This window comes from Egretta garzetta, unplaced genomic scaffold, assembly GCF_000687185.1.
Source record: "Egretta garzetta isolate BGI_Z169 unplaced genomic scaffold, ASM68718v1 scaffold692, whole genome shotgun sequence".
NCBI classification, from domain to species: Eukaryota; Metazoa; Chordata; class Aves; order Pelecaniformes; family Ardeidae; genus Egretta; species Egretta garzetta.
Genome location: NW_009258787.1, coordinates 738,888 through 758,967, shown reverse-complemented (window position 1 = coordinate 758,967; position 20,080 = coordinate 738,888). Strand labels below are relative to the sequence as shown.

The following is a 20,080-nucleotide window of genomic DNA, read 5'->3' as shown; positions in this document are numbered from 1 at the left end:
ATTATCAGCTGTCACAAGTGTAAGCTATAGATAAAACTTTTCACTTAACAGATGAAGGATTACCCAATAACAATTGTTATTTTTTAGACCAAACAGAATATGCAGGATTTAAAGAAGCTTTTTGTGCCCCTTTTCACACGCATATATGAATCTCCATTGCTAAAACCATCTTCCTGCTCTGCAAGCATATCAGCTCTGGCACACGTTTTGAAACCAAAGTACTTTCCCCACAAGATGCCACAGCAGTCTTACCAAATCAGCACCAGCTTGAAGCAACACATCTGCAACATCAGTATGTCCATTTTCACAGGCATAGGTCAAAGCTGTATCTCCTGTCGCCGTGGTGGCATGAACATTAGCTCCTAGAAACACAACAGCAGTTGTTTCTTATTGAAGAGCTCCTTATCAAGTATTTCATATCAGATAAACACAAAAATCGAGGCACTTTATCTGTGACAACAGCTATATCCTGCTGACCAACAGCTTCCACAGCCCAAGGGCATTGCTCTCCTAGTAAGAATTGCTCTCAGTAAAAATACCCTGAGGAGGGGGATAAGCCAAGGCTCGGGAAAGGCTCGACTGGCAACCTAAGCACTTAAACCTATACACTCACTTATTCCTACATTCCCTCTACAGCAATGAAGATTTCAGTTGTTACAACAAATAAAGGTGAATCCAGACAGTTGTCTAGACCATGCATTTGACAGGGAGCTGCGTGCCAATGGAAGCCAGACAAAACACACGTTATTGAATTACTATTAATCCTACAAGACTGTACACTTCTACAAATTTCATTTCTTCCCTGCTCTTTAAAATCATTTGCTTTAAAGCCATTTTGTTGAAATAATTTCACCAGCTTCATATATGCCAGCTACTCAAAAATTATGCACGATTCCTGCTACGTAATACGTTATTCTTAAAAAAAAGCCAACATGATTAGCCATTTTCTCATTTTCAAGGTGTGAGATATATTTAGAGCCGCCCTGATGCCAAAACAAGGCTCCTCAATTAACGTTCTACATTATCAGAAGTGAAGTGCAAGCAGTGTTCCAAGTGTGCTGGTGACGGGTGTCACATGCTGGTATCACTGCACAAAGAGACACAGTTGTTACTGTCCCTCGGTGAGCAGGGAGCTTGCTTCCTGGAATTACAAGTCCAGACAATTTCATGCTTATTCTTAGAAAGGAGCATACAAATAAATCACCTCCCATAACAAGGAAGAGTTTAAAAAAATGCAGCTCCTTTTTATTTATTATTTTAAGCAGTATTACTCCACTTTAGCCTCTACCAACTTTCAACTGACAGATGCGCGTTGAAATGTCATTTCCTCTCAACTCCTGCAAGATTTCATTTTTACCACCACATACTGTAGTAGTAAACCTCATTCATCACAGAAACTCAGCATGTTCCAAAATCTGTCTTGCACGCTATTTCCCAGGGCACAACTCCTAAAGCAGGAGCAGCGTATAAAACCAAGCGTCATCTGTATTAACATGGTGCTAAATGCAGTTAGCTGGGAACTGTGCTCCTAATGAATGCCGATATGGCCTAGATGGGCAACAGAACCCAGTGCTCCACGCAGCGCTTTCCTGCGTTAACAGTATCGAAGAAAATATTGGGAGGTGTAATACGCGCTTTTTTCTTCTTGCTAAGGTACCTGAGAATAGTTTTTCTTGTTACAACACTGCCTCCATCAAGCCCAGGTGTCTTCTAAATCACACAGGACATCGAGCCTATAGTATGTGTGGGCTAGGTCATTTGCACTGTGCACATACCTGCTGCCAGCAAGTATTTCACCAATTCAAGATGACCCTCTTGAGCAGCTTCCATCAAAGGTGTTGAGCAACCAAGTTCTATGTCAGCTCCTGCCTTAATAAGGAAGTCGGCTACTTCTGAAAACCCTCCACAACACGCCAGAGTAAGAGCCGTTTCCTGCGTTTCTTCTGTCTGTGCATTGATATTCGCCCCTAGGAAACAAAATAGCTGTTATTTTAACTGACCAGACACAGCGTAGGAAGGTGAAAGCCCATCACCCTCCACAGTGTGGGTGTTTTAGCTTTGCTCTGTCGTTACAGCAACAGGCAGCGCAGCCACACGCTACATCAGAGGAATTTGCACAGAATCCTAATGGCAAACAGTCAACACTGCATTCTCCATAGCAAACGCTCAGGAAACAACAGTGATCTCACCTTGTGCCAGCAGCAAGGCCACCATCTCTTCATGGCCTTCCCGGGCAGCTTCCATTAGAGGAGTATAACCTTCATCATTGACTTCCTCCAGGTTAGCTCCCCTTTCGATCAGAAGAGCTGCTAACTCCACGTGTCCACCACAAGCAGCCAGAGTGAGTGGAGATTCAAACGAATCTGCAGGCATATTGACTTGAGCACCACTGTCTAAAAGCAAGCGTGCCACTTCCACGTGTCCATCCTACAAAACAAAGGCAAACACAAAAATCAGAAACAGTGGAAGTCACTTAATGCCATAGTTGCAACCACTATCATGCTAGGTCTCAGAATGATCCTAAAAAGACAGGGTCACGGTTCAATTTATGACATAGTTATGGCGATACTTGGATTAAACTGACATTTAGGTCTCCACCTACATCTAAGTCAGGTTTAAATGCGCATGAGGAAAAAGAGCTAGATCTATGTTGGGTTTTTTTTTCCTTTCTTGGAGGAGTAGGAAAAGCATTATGTGATAAGACTTTCTTAAATATCCAACAAAATAGTTGGGACACAAAAGTAATAGAGGTAGCAAACAAGTACCGTAAGTAATAAACCCACTCCATGACTGAACATCAAAACAAGCATCAGAAAGAAGATTTCCTTTTTCTTTGTAGCTGATTCAGAGCTTCTGCAGACAAAAAAAACCCCCTCCAACTGGCAGTTTCTAGATCCTGGGAAAGATACCTGCAGAGAAGCTAAAGCAGGTTACAATAAGCTAGGTAACAGGAGGAGGGAAGACTTGAATAAATCTTAAAGGACACTGAAAAGTACCTTGAGGTAAAGCAAACTCTGCTACAGAGAGAAGAGAATTAGGATTGCCAGAGCAATCTGTCTGAGCCCTTACCAACCCAAGCATACAAATGCAGCTGTCAGCTTCTCCAGAAACTACTCCTAAACTACTACTTGAAATAAACCAAGTAGCAAAAATTCATGTTTCACCTGAGGTGTGGTTTGTAGAGAGCCACAGTACCTCTGAAAACGTAAAGAAGTTTTGGCATTAGGAAAGAAGAAACACTCACATGGTTTCTCCCTCCCACATAACTTAAGAAACTGGGACTCAAACCTGGGGAGCAATCTGGAGAAGACATCCTGGAAAACTGAAAGAGATTACAAACTGTACCCCATGAAGGGGGAAGGTTCAAGTCATGCAAAGCATGTTCAGTGAGGTACAGAAGGTCTGAGGGTCTGATCAGAGGACATTTCACACTAGACCCTTCTGCAGCATACACAGCTAATAGGATAACTTAAGGATGGAGAGGGAACTCCAAGTAAGAGACTTGCATCGAAGCACGCTCTTTGTATCTCCCAGTGGAGAGAAAACCACTTGCTGCCTCGCATGCTGCAGGTGCCTACGTATTAGGTGCATCAGCTTGGTCACTCCATTTGCTATCTACAGAAACACAGGTCAGCCAGCTTCGATGATTTAGAGCCCTGTGTCCTGACACAGTGGTTCTCCTGGGGTTTGACAGTTTAAGCTGGATTCATTCTTTACACTAGCCCCAACGCATGCTGACAGATTTTGCTAGAGAACTCAAAAATACTTCTTTCTGAGGAAGACGTTAAAAGGGTCGATTTCAGTGGCAAATAGTAGATGTCTTTAGGTTGTGTCCTTAGAAGGAAATCTGAAAGAAGTTGGGCAATACTAAAGGACAAAAAAAAGACATTGGAAGACCTCCCTGCCAAGGTTCAAGCCAGAGCTGTCCAGGCTAAGGCACTGATACCTAGGGGTGATTTATAAAGCTATAAAGCTGAGAATTCCACTAATTCAAGAACTTCCTATGTATTAAGAATAGCAACCTGAAGCGAACCAGCCATTCCCCACTCTGATCTCCCCAGAACTGTCAGCCAGTAACTCAAACAGCTAACACCGAGCTACAGAAAAGGGGGCAATAGGGGTATCCAACACACAACTCTTGTCAACACTTGGCTGAAGCTGACCATGAAGCAGGCAGTAAGCAACCCGAGATTGACAGCAACTGAGTCAGTAAATTAAAGACAGGCTGCTGTTCTCTGAGAAGCTGGCTAAAAGCCAACAATAACCTCATCTAACTAAAGGCATTATCCTAGGTGTGGCACTCTTATGACCAAAACATACTAAAACTCCGAGGCAATTACGATATAATTGATGCTCGGAGACCAAACATCTCAGCTTCCTGTATTTACAGCATTCATTAGTTGGGAAACAGCGAAGACTGGGAAAAGTCACAATAATTTGGTGGAAAGGTTCCCTTCTGCAAGGGTGCAGCAGAAAGATAACAAGGAACAAATTCCATCGTTCGACTTGGGAGTTGGGACTGCAGAGGATCCATTTCCCCCTCTGTTGCTTTTACAGGTCAATATGCAGTCCGTAATGCAAACTAGTCTGAAACAGCCAAGAGATAAAAACGTGCAGGCAACCCACACAACTTCATCTTCCCCAGGTGAGACACTTCACAGCCTGCAAGTCAACCCAGTGCTCAGATGGTATCACCACGAGAGAAAGAAGAGGGGGAAAAAACCCTATACCTAAACAGAACAGAGGGCTGCTGAGAACATTTAGTTTGCAGTCATGCTGCAATCTCCTTTAGGTGACAGCACAGACCCACTGGAACTGCGTCCCCCTGACCTCCCGATTGGCACTAGGCTCTCAGACAGGGAGGACTATTCAAGGGTACTACTACCACCTCACTATCAGAAGACTTCAACACAGCTTGAGATGTTATAATCTGACCTTGGTCACTTGCATCATCACCTCACAACTGCACTAAAAGAACACTTGATCCTCCAGCTCTCAGGAGATTGGAGGAACATTGCAGCCCATCTTCTACAGAGTAGAGGCTAATGGGAGCAAATGAAGTCTTCCTCCGTTTGCCGTGCTTCCTATGAAAACAAGGTCCCTCCTGTTTTTCTTCAGAGAAGTTCCCCAGCTTGAAGAACAGATAAAAGGTCGCCTACGGCCTGGACAACTATGGCTGCAGATATGCTTTGACACAATAGCACAATCTTTATTATGATGAAGCTCTTGGAAAGGGAAGTTTATCCTCAGTGGCTGCTTTGAAATTATATGAGTTGCCCAAGAACCAAGAACGAAGCTACTCTTGACCTACTGTTTTGTTTTCAAAAGAAAAACCTCACGGCACCATATACAGAAACCTGGAAGAGAGCAAACCATCGCTGCATGCAAAACACTTCCTGCAGCAGTAAAAGGACGAGCGTGATGCATTAGTCACCCAGCTCAGTGCACTCCAGGAAGGCTCATACTGTCGTGGTCCGAGAGACCATATTTATAAAGACAAAGGTGGAAAACTAACCCTAACACTGCAAAAGAAACCATGACTTGGGCTCTACTACTTTATTGCTCTGTAGATGAGTTACCCCTACACTTCACACAGGAAACATTTAAAACAACACATCACCCCCCCAGAAAGTAGACTAATTTTTCCCTATGACCAATTAGACTGAGAAGCTGGCTACCTGTGGGAACTGCAGTAAAGGTTTTCTTATGATAAAAAGTAACACACACTCACTTGCAGTCCCAAACCAGCTCGTTAGCAAAGGCTCTCTATCATCTCTTCTATTCCTCTCTCATTGAAAAGGGAACAGTAAAATTAAAGACTATTTACCATGCAGGCCTCCATTAGCGCCGTGTGCATCTCATCTGTTTTATGTTCTTGATCAGCTCCAGCTTCAAGCAAAAAACGAACCATGTCTAAATGGCCTTCAAATGAGACAGATCAAAATAAGCATTTAATATCATAAACTTTTAGTAGTACAGACAATACACTTAAATAAAATAATTCAGGTTTTCATAGTTTGCTATCACAATTTTTACAAGTTACAAAGGGCAAACCTGCTCTTTTTAAAGTATTCTAAAAAAATACCAATGCAAAACAGCCAGCCAGACTTTAGACGGCCTTTCCCAAAGATCCTGCCCAACTACGAGATGAAGGCAGACCTCTCTCATTCAAGTTTACACAACAGGAACCTTTCCTTGTGACTTCAAGCTATAAAAGACCATGCTTATTCCTTATTCAACCATGTAGCGGCATCTCATGTGAGCGTTCCAAGGCAGCGTACAACTGGGCGGGTATTATCCTTTAGAGACAGGTCCATGAAGGTCCGAACTTAAAGCTTTTTAACCACAGCATTCACAGACATAATTCTGAGAACCAAGATACATTATGTCACGTTATGCTACCTGACACTGTTTTTAAGAGCTTCTACAGAACTTTACCAATGCTTGGTTTCAACTCTGTTGTGGCTTCTGCCATTTTAGAATTTGTCCCTTACAGGTTATACCTTTCATCCTCTCAATGAGCATCCTCCTCCAAGACAAGACTTAGTTTACTGTAAAATTGATGGGAAAACAAGGTAGCTCAACCATCTTGCCAAAGATAATACAGGGCATCTCCAGTCAATTAAGATCTTGCATTACATTGCTCTATTAAGTTTTAGGCCACAAGAAACAAGAATGCCCCTCCAACATATCCAGGAGTACCACTACTGAAATTTCTCTCTAAGGAACTACTATATGCTGCAGGAAATCCATGGCAAATCCAGATGCGAGTTTTCAGATGGGTTATACATAGTGTTTAACCTCCAATACTAAACAGAGAGGCAAAACCTCTATAACAACAGAGGTTACTATCACAATAATCCACTCACTTAAAGGCTTTATTAGGAGAAAAACAATTGTTGGAAATTTTATGGAGGTTTTTGGAAGAAAAAGAAAAACTTAGAAGCACGTTGGATTACCACTGCACTAAGCTACTCTATATAGAAACTTCAAATAGCAAAAGAAATTAAGACAGAAGTCCATAGAAGTTCCTAATAACATAATTCATAGACATCCTCCAACATTACACCGAAGGAAAAGTATCCGAGAGTAATATTAGCATTTTCACCCCATCAGGTATTCCATTAAGATTCGTTCTAACATCACATTTTCCTAACATCTAACAGAGAAGTTTTCAGAACTTGCAGGTAGTTGGTGAGGGGAATTCTGCATAAACTAGAGGATGGGGTAGTGGGGGAAGAGGGTAGTGGTGGTGTGGCCAAGCGCAAGCCTGGACACAACCAGTCATGGGTTTTCATCTGAAACATGTTGAATGCATGCCTACCACATTGGGACACAAGTAGACAGGCTGAATCCCACTACACCATGGATGAGCGTTTCCTGACATAGCATTTAAAACCAAACCCAGTATTCCAAAACTCTTAAGAAAATATTCAAAGCACAGCTGGAAGCTTTAGTTAGACAAATCCTAGCAAGTAAATTTAAACCAAAACACAAAACAAGGCAAGAGACAATACCTTTGTAGCATGCAAGTGTAAGTGCACTTTCTTTGAACTCGTTGGAGTGAGTGTTGATTCCTGCACCATATTCCAGCAATACTCTTGCAACCTCAACATGACCTGCGCTGGCTGCTTCCATTAAGGGGGTATGCCCATTCTCGTTGTGGTCTTCTATATTAGCACCGGCTTTCAATAGCACCTTCACTATGTCAACAAAGCCCCCAGCACAAGCGTAAGTGAGAGCTGTGTTCCCTGCAGAGAAGAAGTTGACATGAAAGCCTTTTCCATCACCCACTCATAGGACAGGAAAGGGGATGAGATTTAACACCTCTGAACAAAACCAAGTGCATCACAACAGCCTTTTACCTCACAGCAATGTTACTCCAGCCTATAGTTTCAGGCTGGGTATAAAATCCCAACAGAACTATAATGGGAAAGGGTTTTAATGCCAAGCCAATATTACAAATCCAGAATTTTTTTTTCTTTATTATGTTTCCTACTTCAGCACACAGAGAGAGATCAAACACATACAAAGAGATCAGTGAGAAAAATTTCTATGCTCACCGTAGAGTTGGGGGGGCTGTTTGGGTTTTTTGCCTGTAATCCCCTGAAAAACTTACTGGCTGGATGAAAATAAATTTGTAATTTAAAACTCTGGCACTGTAAGTAACAGACAACCACGTGTGGCTCATGCTTTAAATGCTACAGCCAATTTTAAGGTAAGTTCTGCTTCATATGGCTAAACATCAAGAGAGAACATTTCATAGTTCAGACAACCTGACTTCTCAAAAATCTGAACAAAGTTTAAATTCTGTCTTAATATTAGCAGAATTCCACTGAGGCTAATACTCTCAGCTGTGGTCAAGCATCAGCAATGCAGACAACACTCAATGCTCACAGAATCGTACCTCCTCCTTGGAAAAAAGCAACAGACCGAAATAACCGGTCTTGACCAGATGGGTCCCACGGTTGTCGCACTGGGTAATTTTGGATTATACAGATGAGAAAAACTAAAAGCCATGTATTTTTCTCGTCATGGAACACCACAGTGGTTTTCACAGGAACAGTGCTTTCCATTACAGTTTGTATTAGAAAGAATCTTTAGTAATGGCCAGACAAGACTCTAAGCACATCCGCTGTCTATCTTGTCTATTCTTAATAGTTCCTGTCATGTCTTCTTGTGAATCAAGTGATCAGACAAAGCCACAGGTGTCCAGAGCAGCTACACAGCTCGTGTGCCAGTCTTACTAATCCTTTGTGTTCCTGCTTCCCAGTTACCTGTTGAGGACTGTGCGTTGACATCTGCACAATGAACAAGGAGAAGTTTAACGATATCTACGTAGCCTCCGCTGGCAGCTGCCATTAAGGGAGTTATGTCTCCTTTATTCCCTCGATCTTCAACGTTCGCATGCATTGCTAGTAGCACCTATAGAAAAAAAGTTCACTTTAATGAATAAATTGTAACACCAACATTTTTGTTTTAGTTCAGTGGGGCTTGCAAGAATGATTCCCCAGCCAGCCGTAACATCCCCTTGCAGTGACACCCCCAAAGGCGAAGCACAATGGCAGGCCCCAGGACCATCTACAATTACCACCTGCACTGTGCTCTGCTACAGAAAATGCTGGCTTCCTACATTTGTTCATATCTGCTAAAATCAACATTAAATTACAGCACAATAGTGACATTTTCAAAAGTCACAAGGCAATTCACTAACCAGAATGACAGCAGAGAAACCGTAAGCTTGCATTAATGACCAGGGCACACAGCAGGTCCAGCTTACAGGCAATCAGGTTTCTACCTGCACTCTTGCCTGGCACCAAACCATGAAGCTGGCCACTTTCTGAGAACTATTACCTAAACAGCTTCAAAGCAGCACAAATTCTGCCCCTAGATACACAAGTATAAAAGCCAAAAAATTAACACAAATTAATGCACTGTTGATACAGTGCATTAAAAGAAAAAGGATTGAGTGACTGAGACGTGACTTTTTAGAAAGTAACCACTTGTAGTGTTTGATTTTGCTGCTATTTTAGATCCTCTTGCAATGCCTGCTTGGCAGAACAGCTTGACTGCATCTAGAACAATGCCAGAAAAGTAGATAAATCATAAAAGACGAGATATGTTCCTCAGATAAGTCCTTTAAACCTAGAGGCATATATGACAGCATTTCCCATTAAAAAGACCAACGACAACTGGAAGTCCAGAATAAACTGTATTAACTGGTATTCTGTTTAGATTACAAAAAGTTATAATCAAGATAGCTAAAATGTTTACCTATCAAAGAAGTCCCTTAGACAATGCTTCACAGAGGTTTAGTTGTGATTACATCTGTCCATTACTTGTGCCAATTCATAATATCCTGCTCAACAGGTTTTTTAAGGAGACTCTCCCCTTCTTCAGTATGTTCATTTACACTTCTTCCTTCATCCAACAGCTTCCGGACAGCATTTACATCCCCATCTGAGCATGCTTCTGCCAAACTGCGACTGGAAAATCAGTTACCACAGAATAAGCTCAAAACAAGCCTGCAATAGACGGGTAGCTTTCCCATGCAAGGAAGAAGTCTTTGCTTAGAAACTCATGACATTAGTACTAAGCCTTACTAGAACATACACCTTGCAGATTTTTTCAAGTATATATGTACACACACACATGTATATACACACACACATTATTTCCATAGGTAAACAGAGATAAAGACCTTGCTTATGTATAAATTAGCTCTTGTCCTCATCAGCTGCTAACTCACATAGGCTCTCATATAGACCAGATGCAGAGAAGAGTGCTCAAACTTGGTAATTTGTGGTGATTACAGGATATGGACGTAAACCTCACCGAGGCTATTCATGCTTCAGTGGAATGCCAGACGCACAGAGGCCGTGAGCACAAACTACTGACTGCAGTCAGTACCAAGTACTCGGTACCAAGGCAAGTTCCTAGTAGAGTTAAGTCCAAAGAGTGCACAGCTGAGTATCAGAGAGACCACCAGTACTGAATACTGCAGCAAGACAAACTTCTGACCATCCTCTCTCCTGCAGTGGGACTATTTCCTTCTCTGCCCTAGCCAAAGGTTTTTTCATTTAATTGAAAACACCAGTTTCATAATTTAAGCAGCCACTTCAAAGAAAAATCCTTACCTTACCTTACCTAATGCCAACCTAAAGGAAGAAAGGGGAGGAGCCTTAGAGAAGTTCACCGTGTTTCCTTCCACGCGCTGGTACAAGTGCACTACAGCAGCTTTCAGGTGGGTGAAATCAGCCGAGTGAACTGCACATTTCCTAAACAGCACTAACACCACAAATCCTACATGGAACACTGCTAACTCATCCTCAAAAGAGCCGCAAGAGGTAATTACAAGCTAAGAGTTAGAAGGAAAAGACAAGACAAACACGGAATTCTTGGCATCTAAGAGCTCAGAATTCTATCGTCACTCCTTTAACCATCATTAGCCTCTGAGGCAGAAAGAGCAGCGACTTCCCCCGAGACCTAGGAGAGCACGCTGAACAAACTCTGAAAAGGGTGCGCTGAGCTTCTCTTTCTTTCAGACCAAGTCACCTGTCCTTTAAGTCTTTCTGTACAAAAAAAAAAAAAAATGTTTAACAACAAAGACAACTGTTAAAGCACTGCTAAACACTGGCATAAAGAAGAGCACAAGAGCAGGACATGCTCAGTACCAACACAGCTGCACTTCTCCAACTGATCATATCATTTTATTTAGGGAATATATGCAAGGAATCGTGGTCCCTTGGCCACTGGGAGCCAAGCAACTCCCACTGGGAGGGGGACGGGAGGAAGAGCCTGCTGTTATAAACAGCAGAAGACTGCATGTGATGCATTCCTAGCAATGTATTTTATTTGCAAGTTATGGAAGCTTGTTTCTTAAAACAAAAACCAGTACTCTCAGATTCCTTAAAAACCTCAGACTTCTACTTTCCTTCTGTAAAAGAGTTCTCTTGAGTAATTCACTCACAATGAAGAAAATACCCTTTTGAGCAAAGTTCCCTCTGAAAAGGATACAATTTTCAATTGTACAAAGACTGCAATGGTTAAACTATCTTAAGCCTCTATTTTAAAAGGAACTCATCTGCCATACACTCCAAGCTGAAATAAACGGTGCTAGCAGCTGCTAGATCAAAGCTGAGGTCTGACCTGAAGAAAATACCCAGTTTCTGATCACTTGCATTTGCATTGTAATCACTAAGTATTTTAAGAAAAACAACTGATATTTTGGTCAAGTTTATTATTTGGCTACACAGTCAAGCCCATGTACTGAAGCAATGGGATCCCACCAGAAGGCTGCAGGATGCTACCAAACCTGCCACCTTCTCCTGGGAGGAGATAAGGGACAGCCCCGCTGCAGCCCACCCGTCACCGGGTGTTTACAGCTCAGGTTCCCGTGTTCAGCTGGGAGGAGAGAGTGGAGATTTGTGCACTTCTGCACACACTCGGCCTAGCCTTTAGAACCGGGAGCTGCCCAACACCATAACCTCCAAGACAAACCCTGAAACACATCCATAATTCTTGAAGATGACCCTAAGCCAGAACTGCTGTGAAACCAAATATGCTCTGGGAAAAAGCTATTAAAACCAAGACTCTTAGCTGATTCTCGTTGATCCAAGCACCTCAGGAGGCCTCCCAGTTTGCTCCCTGCTCAGGTTCCCTTTGAGATATTTCCAAGACATTTTGTAAAATTGACAAGAATGATACTAGGATGCTCTTCCAAATGCAGCACAGGATGCTGCTCACCTTTGCTCTAAGGGCGCATTGCTGGCGCATGTTCCACTTGTCCACCATGGAACTCAAGTCTTTTTCTCCCAAGTTCATTTCCAGCCATTCAGCCCTCTCCATCCATACCAATGCACAGAGATATTCCTCCTCCCCACGTGCAAGACTCTGCATTTCCCTTTGTTGAGTTTCATAAGACTCCTGTTGGCCCCCTTCTCCTGCTTGTTAAGGTCCCTCTGAATGGCAGCAGAACTACCTGGCCCATCAACCCCTCCTTTCAGTTTTGTATCATCCACAAACTTGCTGAGGATGCACTCTGTACCATCACAGGATCATTGATAAGACATTAAACAGTACTAGCCCCAGTGTCATCCTCTGGAGTACACCACTAGCAACTTGCCCTCACCTGGACTTCAACTCTGAGTCTAGTAGTTCAGACTGTTTGCAATCCACCTCACTGTCCACCTACCAGGATGTGGGATACAGTGTGAAAAGACTTGGTAAAGTCAAGATAAACAGCATCCACTGCTCTCCTCTCATCTACCAACGTAGCCACCTCATTGTAGAATGCTTCATCTCCACTTTGTAAAACCATGCCGACTACTTCCCATCATAATTTTGTACTTAGGAAATGGCTTCCAGGAGGATTTGGTCCTTCACCTTCCCAGGGACTAAGGTGAGGCTGATCTGCCCATAAGTCCCTTGGGTCCTCTTTCTTGCCCTTCTTGAGGACAGGGGTGACCTTTGCCGTCTTCCAGTCCTCAGGAACCTCCCTCATTCTCCACGGCCTTTCAAATAAATTGAGACTGGCCTCACAGCAACATCAGCCAGTTCCTTCAGGACTCAGGGGTGCATCCTATCAGGTCACGTGAACTTGTCCACTGGAATACATCCAACCTGTTTATATGCTCCCTGACCTGATACCAAGCACTCCTTGCTCCAGACCTTTCTGTTCACATCAGAGGCTTGGGATTCCTGAAAGTAAATTTCAGCAGTAAAGCCCGAGACAAAGGCAGCATTCACTGCCTTCTCCTCTTCTGTGTCCCTGTCACTAGGTCCCCCGCCACATTCTGAGGCAGGCCCTCATCTTCCTTTCACAGCTGACATACTCACACTGCTCTATCTTGTTGCCTCTCACACCCTCTGCAGATTCAACTCCAGGTGGGTTTTGGCTTTCCTAATTACATTCCTGCATGCTTGGACAGCATCCCATGGGTCGCCTGGCCTGCTTTCACCTCACCTCCTGTATGCTTCCTTCTTATGTTCAAGCACATTTCCCCAGCATATTTTATCTCCCCATGTTTTGATGCACAAGTAATTTCCCTAGCTTCAGTTAGAAAATGAAACTATATTTGTGTTTATGTTCTGAGCAATGACCCACGGCTACTGCCCTTACTGTCAGCACTTTGTTATGCAAATCCCAAGTCAAATTTCAGGAGGACATCCATATGAAAGGAAACTTAAGACTTGCAGTTTTGGATCCTAGACCTGAAGTTCAACCATACATGCAGTCAGACCATCCCAACCGTTTAGGAGCTATTTGCATCACTTGTCAGAGTAGAAAATATTTCAGGACCCCTAAAGAAGCTTGGAAGTTACCAACGTAGAAGAAAGCTTTTGACAACTTAGAACAAATCTTTGGTTCTGTCATCAAGGGAATCAAATGCCATCCTCATTAATTATCAGTTACAAAAACTTATCAGAAAATACAGTTTCATTTTCCCCTAAGTTCCTGAGCAAGTTTCTGGGGCACATTTCTGCCCTGTAAGCATTAGTATTCTCTTCCAACTTTTAACACAATGAAGCAGATTCATTAGTTTCCAACAAAGTATGCTGAGGCAGTGATTACAGAACTATCACCAACCCTTCTACAGTGAAGAATTTAACCCATTTTTGAAAAAGAAATCAACTGTCTAGTACACAGAAAGAGCAGCAGCTTAGAAAGTAACTTTTTTGTACTTTTCTCTTCCACATTGAAGCCAGTAACCTGATGGGACAGTAGTTACACCTGCACACCTTGCTCCTGCTAGTAGCAGAGCAGATATAGTACCACGTACTAACTATAAAATTAACTGAATTTGAAATTAAAGATCCAAACTTACACTCTATAGTTAGGAAACGGGGGGAGGGGAGCGATCAATACGTACTTGTCCACTTGTCCTGCATTGTGATTGTTCTCTGCTCTCATCCGCGTCAATGCAGCGGCAGCTTCATCCAGTGCACAGCTGACGGAGGACGTCAGTCTTCGGAGAACCTCGGGATCTGCGAAGGCTTTACCATCGGCAGTGGACAATTTACCAATTCCTTCAGTGTACGTTCGTTCATCAGTCAGGTTAGTATGAAAGTCACACAAAAGAAATGCAAAAACACCATTTTAGATTTCAGCCACATGCACTATTAGTTAAAAATCATTTGCAAACATGCCGGAAAATCAGCTACTTAAAAGTAACTGTCATCATTTGCCTAAGACCTGGACATTTAATTACCTACATTATGGCAGTAAGAAAACTTTCTCAACTGGCAGCTTTATTACCTATCCCAAATTCCCAACCCATACCTTTGAGGAAAAAAAAACTAAAACTAAAAATAAAAATATGTCAGGGGAATAAGGGTAAGTCCAGGGGTCAAGCCCAAAAACAGGAGTTTGGGAAACAGGTATTATCCACGGGCTTGGTTTAATGTTTTCTGAATGGGAAGAATTTTCCAACTTAAAACGTGAAGTTATTATCCCTTTCCCACCCAGCTCCACCCAAAATGAAGTAGACTTAGCCCTAATATACATTTTCTTTAAGAATGGGAAACATTTTTAAAAGTTATTAGTTAATTTCTCAGTAATTTAACATTCTAAACTTCACATCTCTAGCTACAGGCACAAAGATTATGAAACATAATTTCAAGTATTTTAAGTGTGCTTAAAAATCAATGCCCGCTCTACGCTAGCGTTACGCAGTAGAAACGCTCACTCAAGGAACTCCTGCAACAGCTTCTTTTTTAAAAACCGTTCCTTTGCTGCAAGACTAAAACCAAAGGCCAGTACAGAACCGCACCATAAGCGGCATTTACCCCGCGCGTTTACACGGCTGATACAAGACGACGGTACAGCTGCGCAGTTTTAGTCCCCACAGGTGGCCTGAAACTCCACTCCACATGGCTCAGCGCAGCCTGGAGCACAGCCTGCCTTACATATGCAAACACCACTGCACAGTTGCCTCTGCCGTGCAGGCAGGGCTTACACAGGTATACACAAATGTGCAAATAGTGCAAAGAAATGCACTGATGGATAGTATCCCCCCCAAAAAAAAGAAGAAAAAAAAATCAATTTCACATGCCACGAAAAGCACATGGATCCTGGTGAACAGATTAGCTTCCTTCCCCAGTGACGGATCAGTAACTTTTCATTACTTAGCTGTTAAACAAGGTCACATTAGATAGAAACCTCTGAAAATAACGCATCTGATGCCTCAGAGGATTTGCTGTTTGGTACGTGCATATCTGTGCAGACGAATTTACACCACGTCTCCCACAGCCCAGCTTGTAGCTATGACAGAATAAATACTGCAATCACACTTTGAAAGTTGTGAACGTTGTCTTCAGACAATATACTTTCCTGGGTTGAGAGCATCCAATTTGTTTCTCATTAATTTAAGAATCAATACTTACCAATTTTCTCCAGCCTGAAAACAACTTGGGGCAGCACGCACTGGGCACGCTCTGTTCCGTTACCCTACGTCACTGCTGCAGTGCCGGTAAGCGTTGGCTTACAGTACTGACCTCAACGCTTTGCTGGAAATGAAGAGTCGTCCCTACCCTGTTGTCAAGGCAGACACCTACGACGGGGTGCAGAAGTTTACTTGGCCAACCGAAACCGAGCATGGGCTATGAAGGTTGATCCTTGGTCAGATCCAAGTGCGCTACCTCCCTGGCTCCAACATCCTACCTCTGGATCACTTCAGCACTTGCCAAGAGGCTAGCACAACAATTCATAATAAATTACCCACTCCACGATAAAACAGGAAGTTGCAACTAGATGTGCCCATGCCACACCTGTCTGGGTTTCAAAGACTGTCAAGGGCACTGCAGAGCAGCACAGGGCCACGAGCTCCTGGCTCCATGGACTTGAAGAGGCTACCAGACACAGGCCCCCTTCCACCTCCAAGCTGTTGAGGCCATAACCTTTCTAGCCACTGCTGTTAAATATAGCGAGGCTATAAATAACAAGCTTCAAACATGACAGCTCCCACCTCACATGTTAACACAAACTGAATTTGTTGCTGGTTTGGAAGGGGACATCGGCTCTGCAGCGGTGGCAGGTGGAGCAGCGGGGGACAGTCACTGTGGAACCGCGCCGGGCATCGAGGTAGTACCAAACCCACAGAAAGTGACAGTTTCTACACGGATCTGCTTCCCCGGGACGGCTCACAGAGTAACTACACGGATTACTATACAACTATTTCTGGTGGCAGCGCTGCCGTACACTTGCTTGCAGCACACATGGAAGGACTGCCTACGGAAAGAAAGGGAATTAAGCCTTCACGGCTCAGCACCGAGGCCTCATCCAGGACCACTGCAACCAAAGCTGAACACCGCGGTAAGCAAAGTGGAAAAGTACCCGAGACAAATCCACAGCATTTAGGAAAATGACCCCTGAGCAAAGGCTAAAAGGAGTAGGTTTAGCTTACAAGGAGCAGCACAACAGCGGTTTCTCTCCACTTAAAAGGGTCTCATGAAGGAGCTGGTAAACTGCTCCACTGCTGGCAAAAGAGGAGGGAGACAAAAAGTCCAGTAAAAAAAAAAAAAACAACAAAAAAAAAAAACCACCACACACCAAACAAAAAACAACCTCAAACCAAAAACCCCAAAATGACCTGGCTATCTGAAACTCAACTGGACACCTCAGTCACTTCAAATCACTAAGGCAGCAGATCAGACGCCCTACCTAAACAAGCAGAACCCACGCTTGACTATCTCTCCATTTTTAAAGTTTGCAGGTTGAAGCGTCCACACGTGGCATTTGGGAAGGCAAGAGGAGTCACACTGCTGATCCGAGTCCTGTGTCCTGCAGAGACAAGCACCCTTCAGCCCCTGCAGAGCTCCCATGTTCATGGGTCACTGCTGGTGGTCTCCTGGAGGACTCCCCAAGCGCAGGGCACTGCGGCGACCTGGCGTGCCTGCCGGGCTCTTCCTTCCAGCCGGTAAAAGCACACTGACAGCTCACTACAGTTTCCTACTTTGTTGCAAAAAAGGTGCTATAACCACACCAAGGATTTCCAGAGGGCAAGCTGAAGATGCCTTTTATTTACCTCACCAGCTAGGGCTCAGCCAGGGCGCCATCCTCTGCTGTTAATCTCATACTTCTGCAGATGCCAAGACTAACCAAGAGCCACAGAAGACATCAGAGCAGACATTTCTTAGGCTGGATGGAGTAAAAGGGAGACAACCTGCAAGAACTACTGCTGAGACACCCATCATTCATTTCCCTTCTGCAGGTTTAGAGCTCCATCGCCATTGCCCAGTTTTTACTTCGCTATGATTTAGGATGACTGTGTCAGAATCTTATTGCTGTAATGCTCACGTACCTTTAAATCTCTTATTTAATTGGATTTGTGTCCACTTGATAACCATGTGCTCTTGTGTCACTCTCCCAGGTGTTTAAGACAGCCCATGCACACAGGGACAGCAACAGTCTGATCTAGACACAGGTGCTAGACTAAAACTCTTCTTGTCTCCCCCATCCAAAGAATCCTGAAAGCCTCCTCAAGACCATTCACCACATTTGCTCGAATTCATCCTTCTTGCACACAAGTCATCACAGTTTCTCACATCATTACAGTCTCACGAGCACATCACCGACTGCTGATCTGACACCACCTGCCCCGAGACCGAGCCTTTGACACGCTGTGCTTCCTGCGGGGCAGCAGCCCGTTCTCAGGACACAAGCCACCGCAGAGGCTGTGTAACATCACCTGCCCACGGTGATGAGCATACGAGAGCCGCTGTGGACCGTTTTGTATTGAGAACAGTCTACAGTCATTAACCATACAGAGACGGTGGTGTTCTCAATGCAAAGTTACAGCTTACCACTAAACTTATTAAGAGCATGTTCATGTGCAAACCAGAAGGAAGTACTTCCATGCAGTATGAGTTGCCACACAAGGCCAAAAAAGTGAACTTAAAAATAGACCAGATAATATTATTGTAAAGCCTGTGCCTTCTATTAACCCAAGAACAGCGGTCCTGGCAGTCACTACTTAAGGGCCATGGGAAGGACAGAGAGAGGAGAGGCTATCATCTGTCCTACGATCGCGCTGCTCTTCCCTCAGGCGCCCCGGCGAGCCCTCGGCAGGGCGCAGGAGCCAGACGCACCTTCACCCTGCCTTTGTGGGGCAGTTCGTTAGCCAAGCTCCTTCTGCTGAAGCGCCGTGCCAGCGTGTTCACAAACCCTGGCAGGGCCAAGGCCAGCAGTATTATCCAACAACTGAAAAGAGAGCGCTCAGCCATCCCCAGGAACAGGTTGCCCAGAGCAGCCATGGATGCCCCAGCCCTGGAAGCATTCAAGGTCAGGTTGGACGGGGCTTTGAGCAACCTGATATACTGCAAGATGTCCCTGCCCATGGCAGGGGGGTTGGACTGGATGATTTTTAAGTGTCACTTCCAACCCAAAAACCATTCTATTATTTTATAGTCTCCACTGACTGGACATAGATGACCTAGCTCCTCCCCATCCAAGACATCGGCACACAGACTGTAGATCTCTAAATCAGAGAGAAGTATGCCAAGAAAATAGTTCTGAATTTCAGGATCTGCAAGCAGATTAGTCCTTCTGCTAGGCCACAAACCACCAGTTCTATGGTAACAGATTCAGGCTGCAGCATCTGAAAAGGGTACTTCCACCACTTCAAACCAGTCAACGTGTCCACTACGACTGACTACTGCAAAACTAGGTTGTATCTGGAGCAAATGACCCTTTCCCAGAACTACCATGGCATACAGCACGACTGAACTTAGCGGCAGATGATGCCAGATGTTCCACAAGTTAATACCACACTATTGAACCATTGAACTATGTAAATTAGACTGAAGTTGATTACAGAGGTGTATTAGAACAAGAAGCTCACCTTCCAAGGGAAAAGCTTGCTCATCCGATACACACCTACGCACCTACAACCAGCACTTGGGTTTGAAGCACAGGCTTCCTTGCTGACTTGCAGACTCATCAGGATATTCCTACCAGGGCCGGAGTCTTAGGGTAAGCTGAAATGAGCTGGTAACCTCTCAGCATGATCTTTGCCAGTTTAACCGGTCAAAGATACAGATACCGCCTCAGAAAAACTGGAACACAACCAGGTCTGTGTCTTTAGAAAACCCAAGTGGGCAGGACCTTATACCACTGATGTGATTTTTCAGAGGAATCGGAGATTACATTCTTTTGAAAACCACATCTGTATTTTCTCACAATTTGAACACAGAAGTTGAAAGCCATGAGTAAATCTTAAAGAACCAACATGGATAACCTAGGCCAAAGTACCAACATGGATAACCTAGGCCAAAGTTGTTTCAAGTTCACTGCGGTACAGGAACAAGCCAGATACCCACACGCCAGCAAGCATTCCCTTCCCTTCAAGAAAAGGAACATTCTCACAGGAGCATCAGTTGCTCCACCCTCCCTAACTCGGTAAAGTTCACATCAAGGATAAAGAAAGCACTGAGGTGTGGTTTCTAACTAGTAGCTCATAATTACCACCATGTAAATACCTTACTCTGGTGTGGAGCCCTCAGCTGAGTCCCTCATACCACACACAACTAGTGTCAACGTATGCTTTGAACGCCGAAGGAGACTGTTCCAAAGAGATCAGCG

At 43.9% G+C, this 20,080-nt stretch overlaps 1 protein-coding gene across 14 annotated transcripts in view; it reads right to left on the bottom strand.

Moving 5' to 3' along the window:
* LOC104135805 (ankyrin repeat and KH domain-containing protein 1) overlaps window positions 1-20,080 on the bottom strand; it is a 102,269-nt gene that overhangs the window by 59,878 nt on the left and 22,311 nt on the right. For all 14 annotated transcript variants that reach the window (XM_035889199.1, XM_035889201.1, XM_035889200.1 and 11 more), the window contains exons 2-9: window positions 14,373-14,529; window positions 9,840-9,986; window positions 8,778-8,925; window positions 7,518-7,751; window positions 5,828-5,922; window positions 2,190-2,427; window positions 1,776-1,967; window positions 253-362 (exon numbers count right to left, since the gene is read on the bottom strand). In XM_035889199.1, the coding sequence (XP_035745092.1) occupies window positions 253-362; window positions 1,776-1,967; window positions 2,190-2,427; window positions 5,828-5,922; window positions 7,518-7,751; window positions 8,778-8,913 (1,005 nt within the window). In that variant the 5' untranslated portion in view covers window positions 8,914-8,925; window positions 9,840-9,986; window positions 14,373-14,529. The remainder of the gene's footprint in view (window positions 1-252; window positions 363-1,775; window positions 1,968-2,189; window positions 2,428-5,827; window positions 5,923-7,517; window positions 7,752-8,777; window positions 8,926-9,839; window positions 9,987-14,372; window positions 14,530-20,080) is intronic.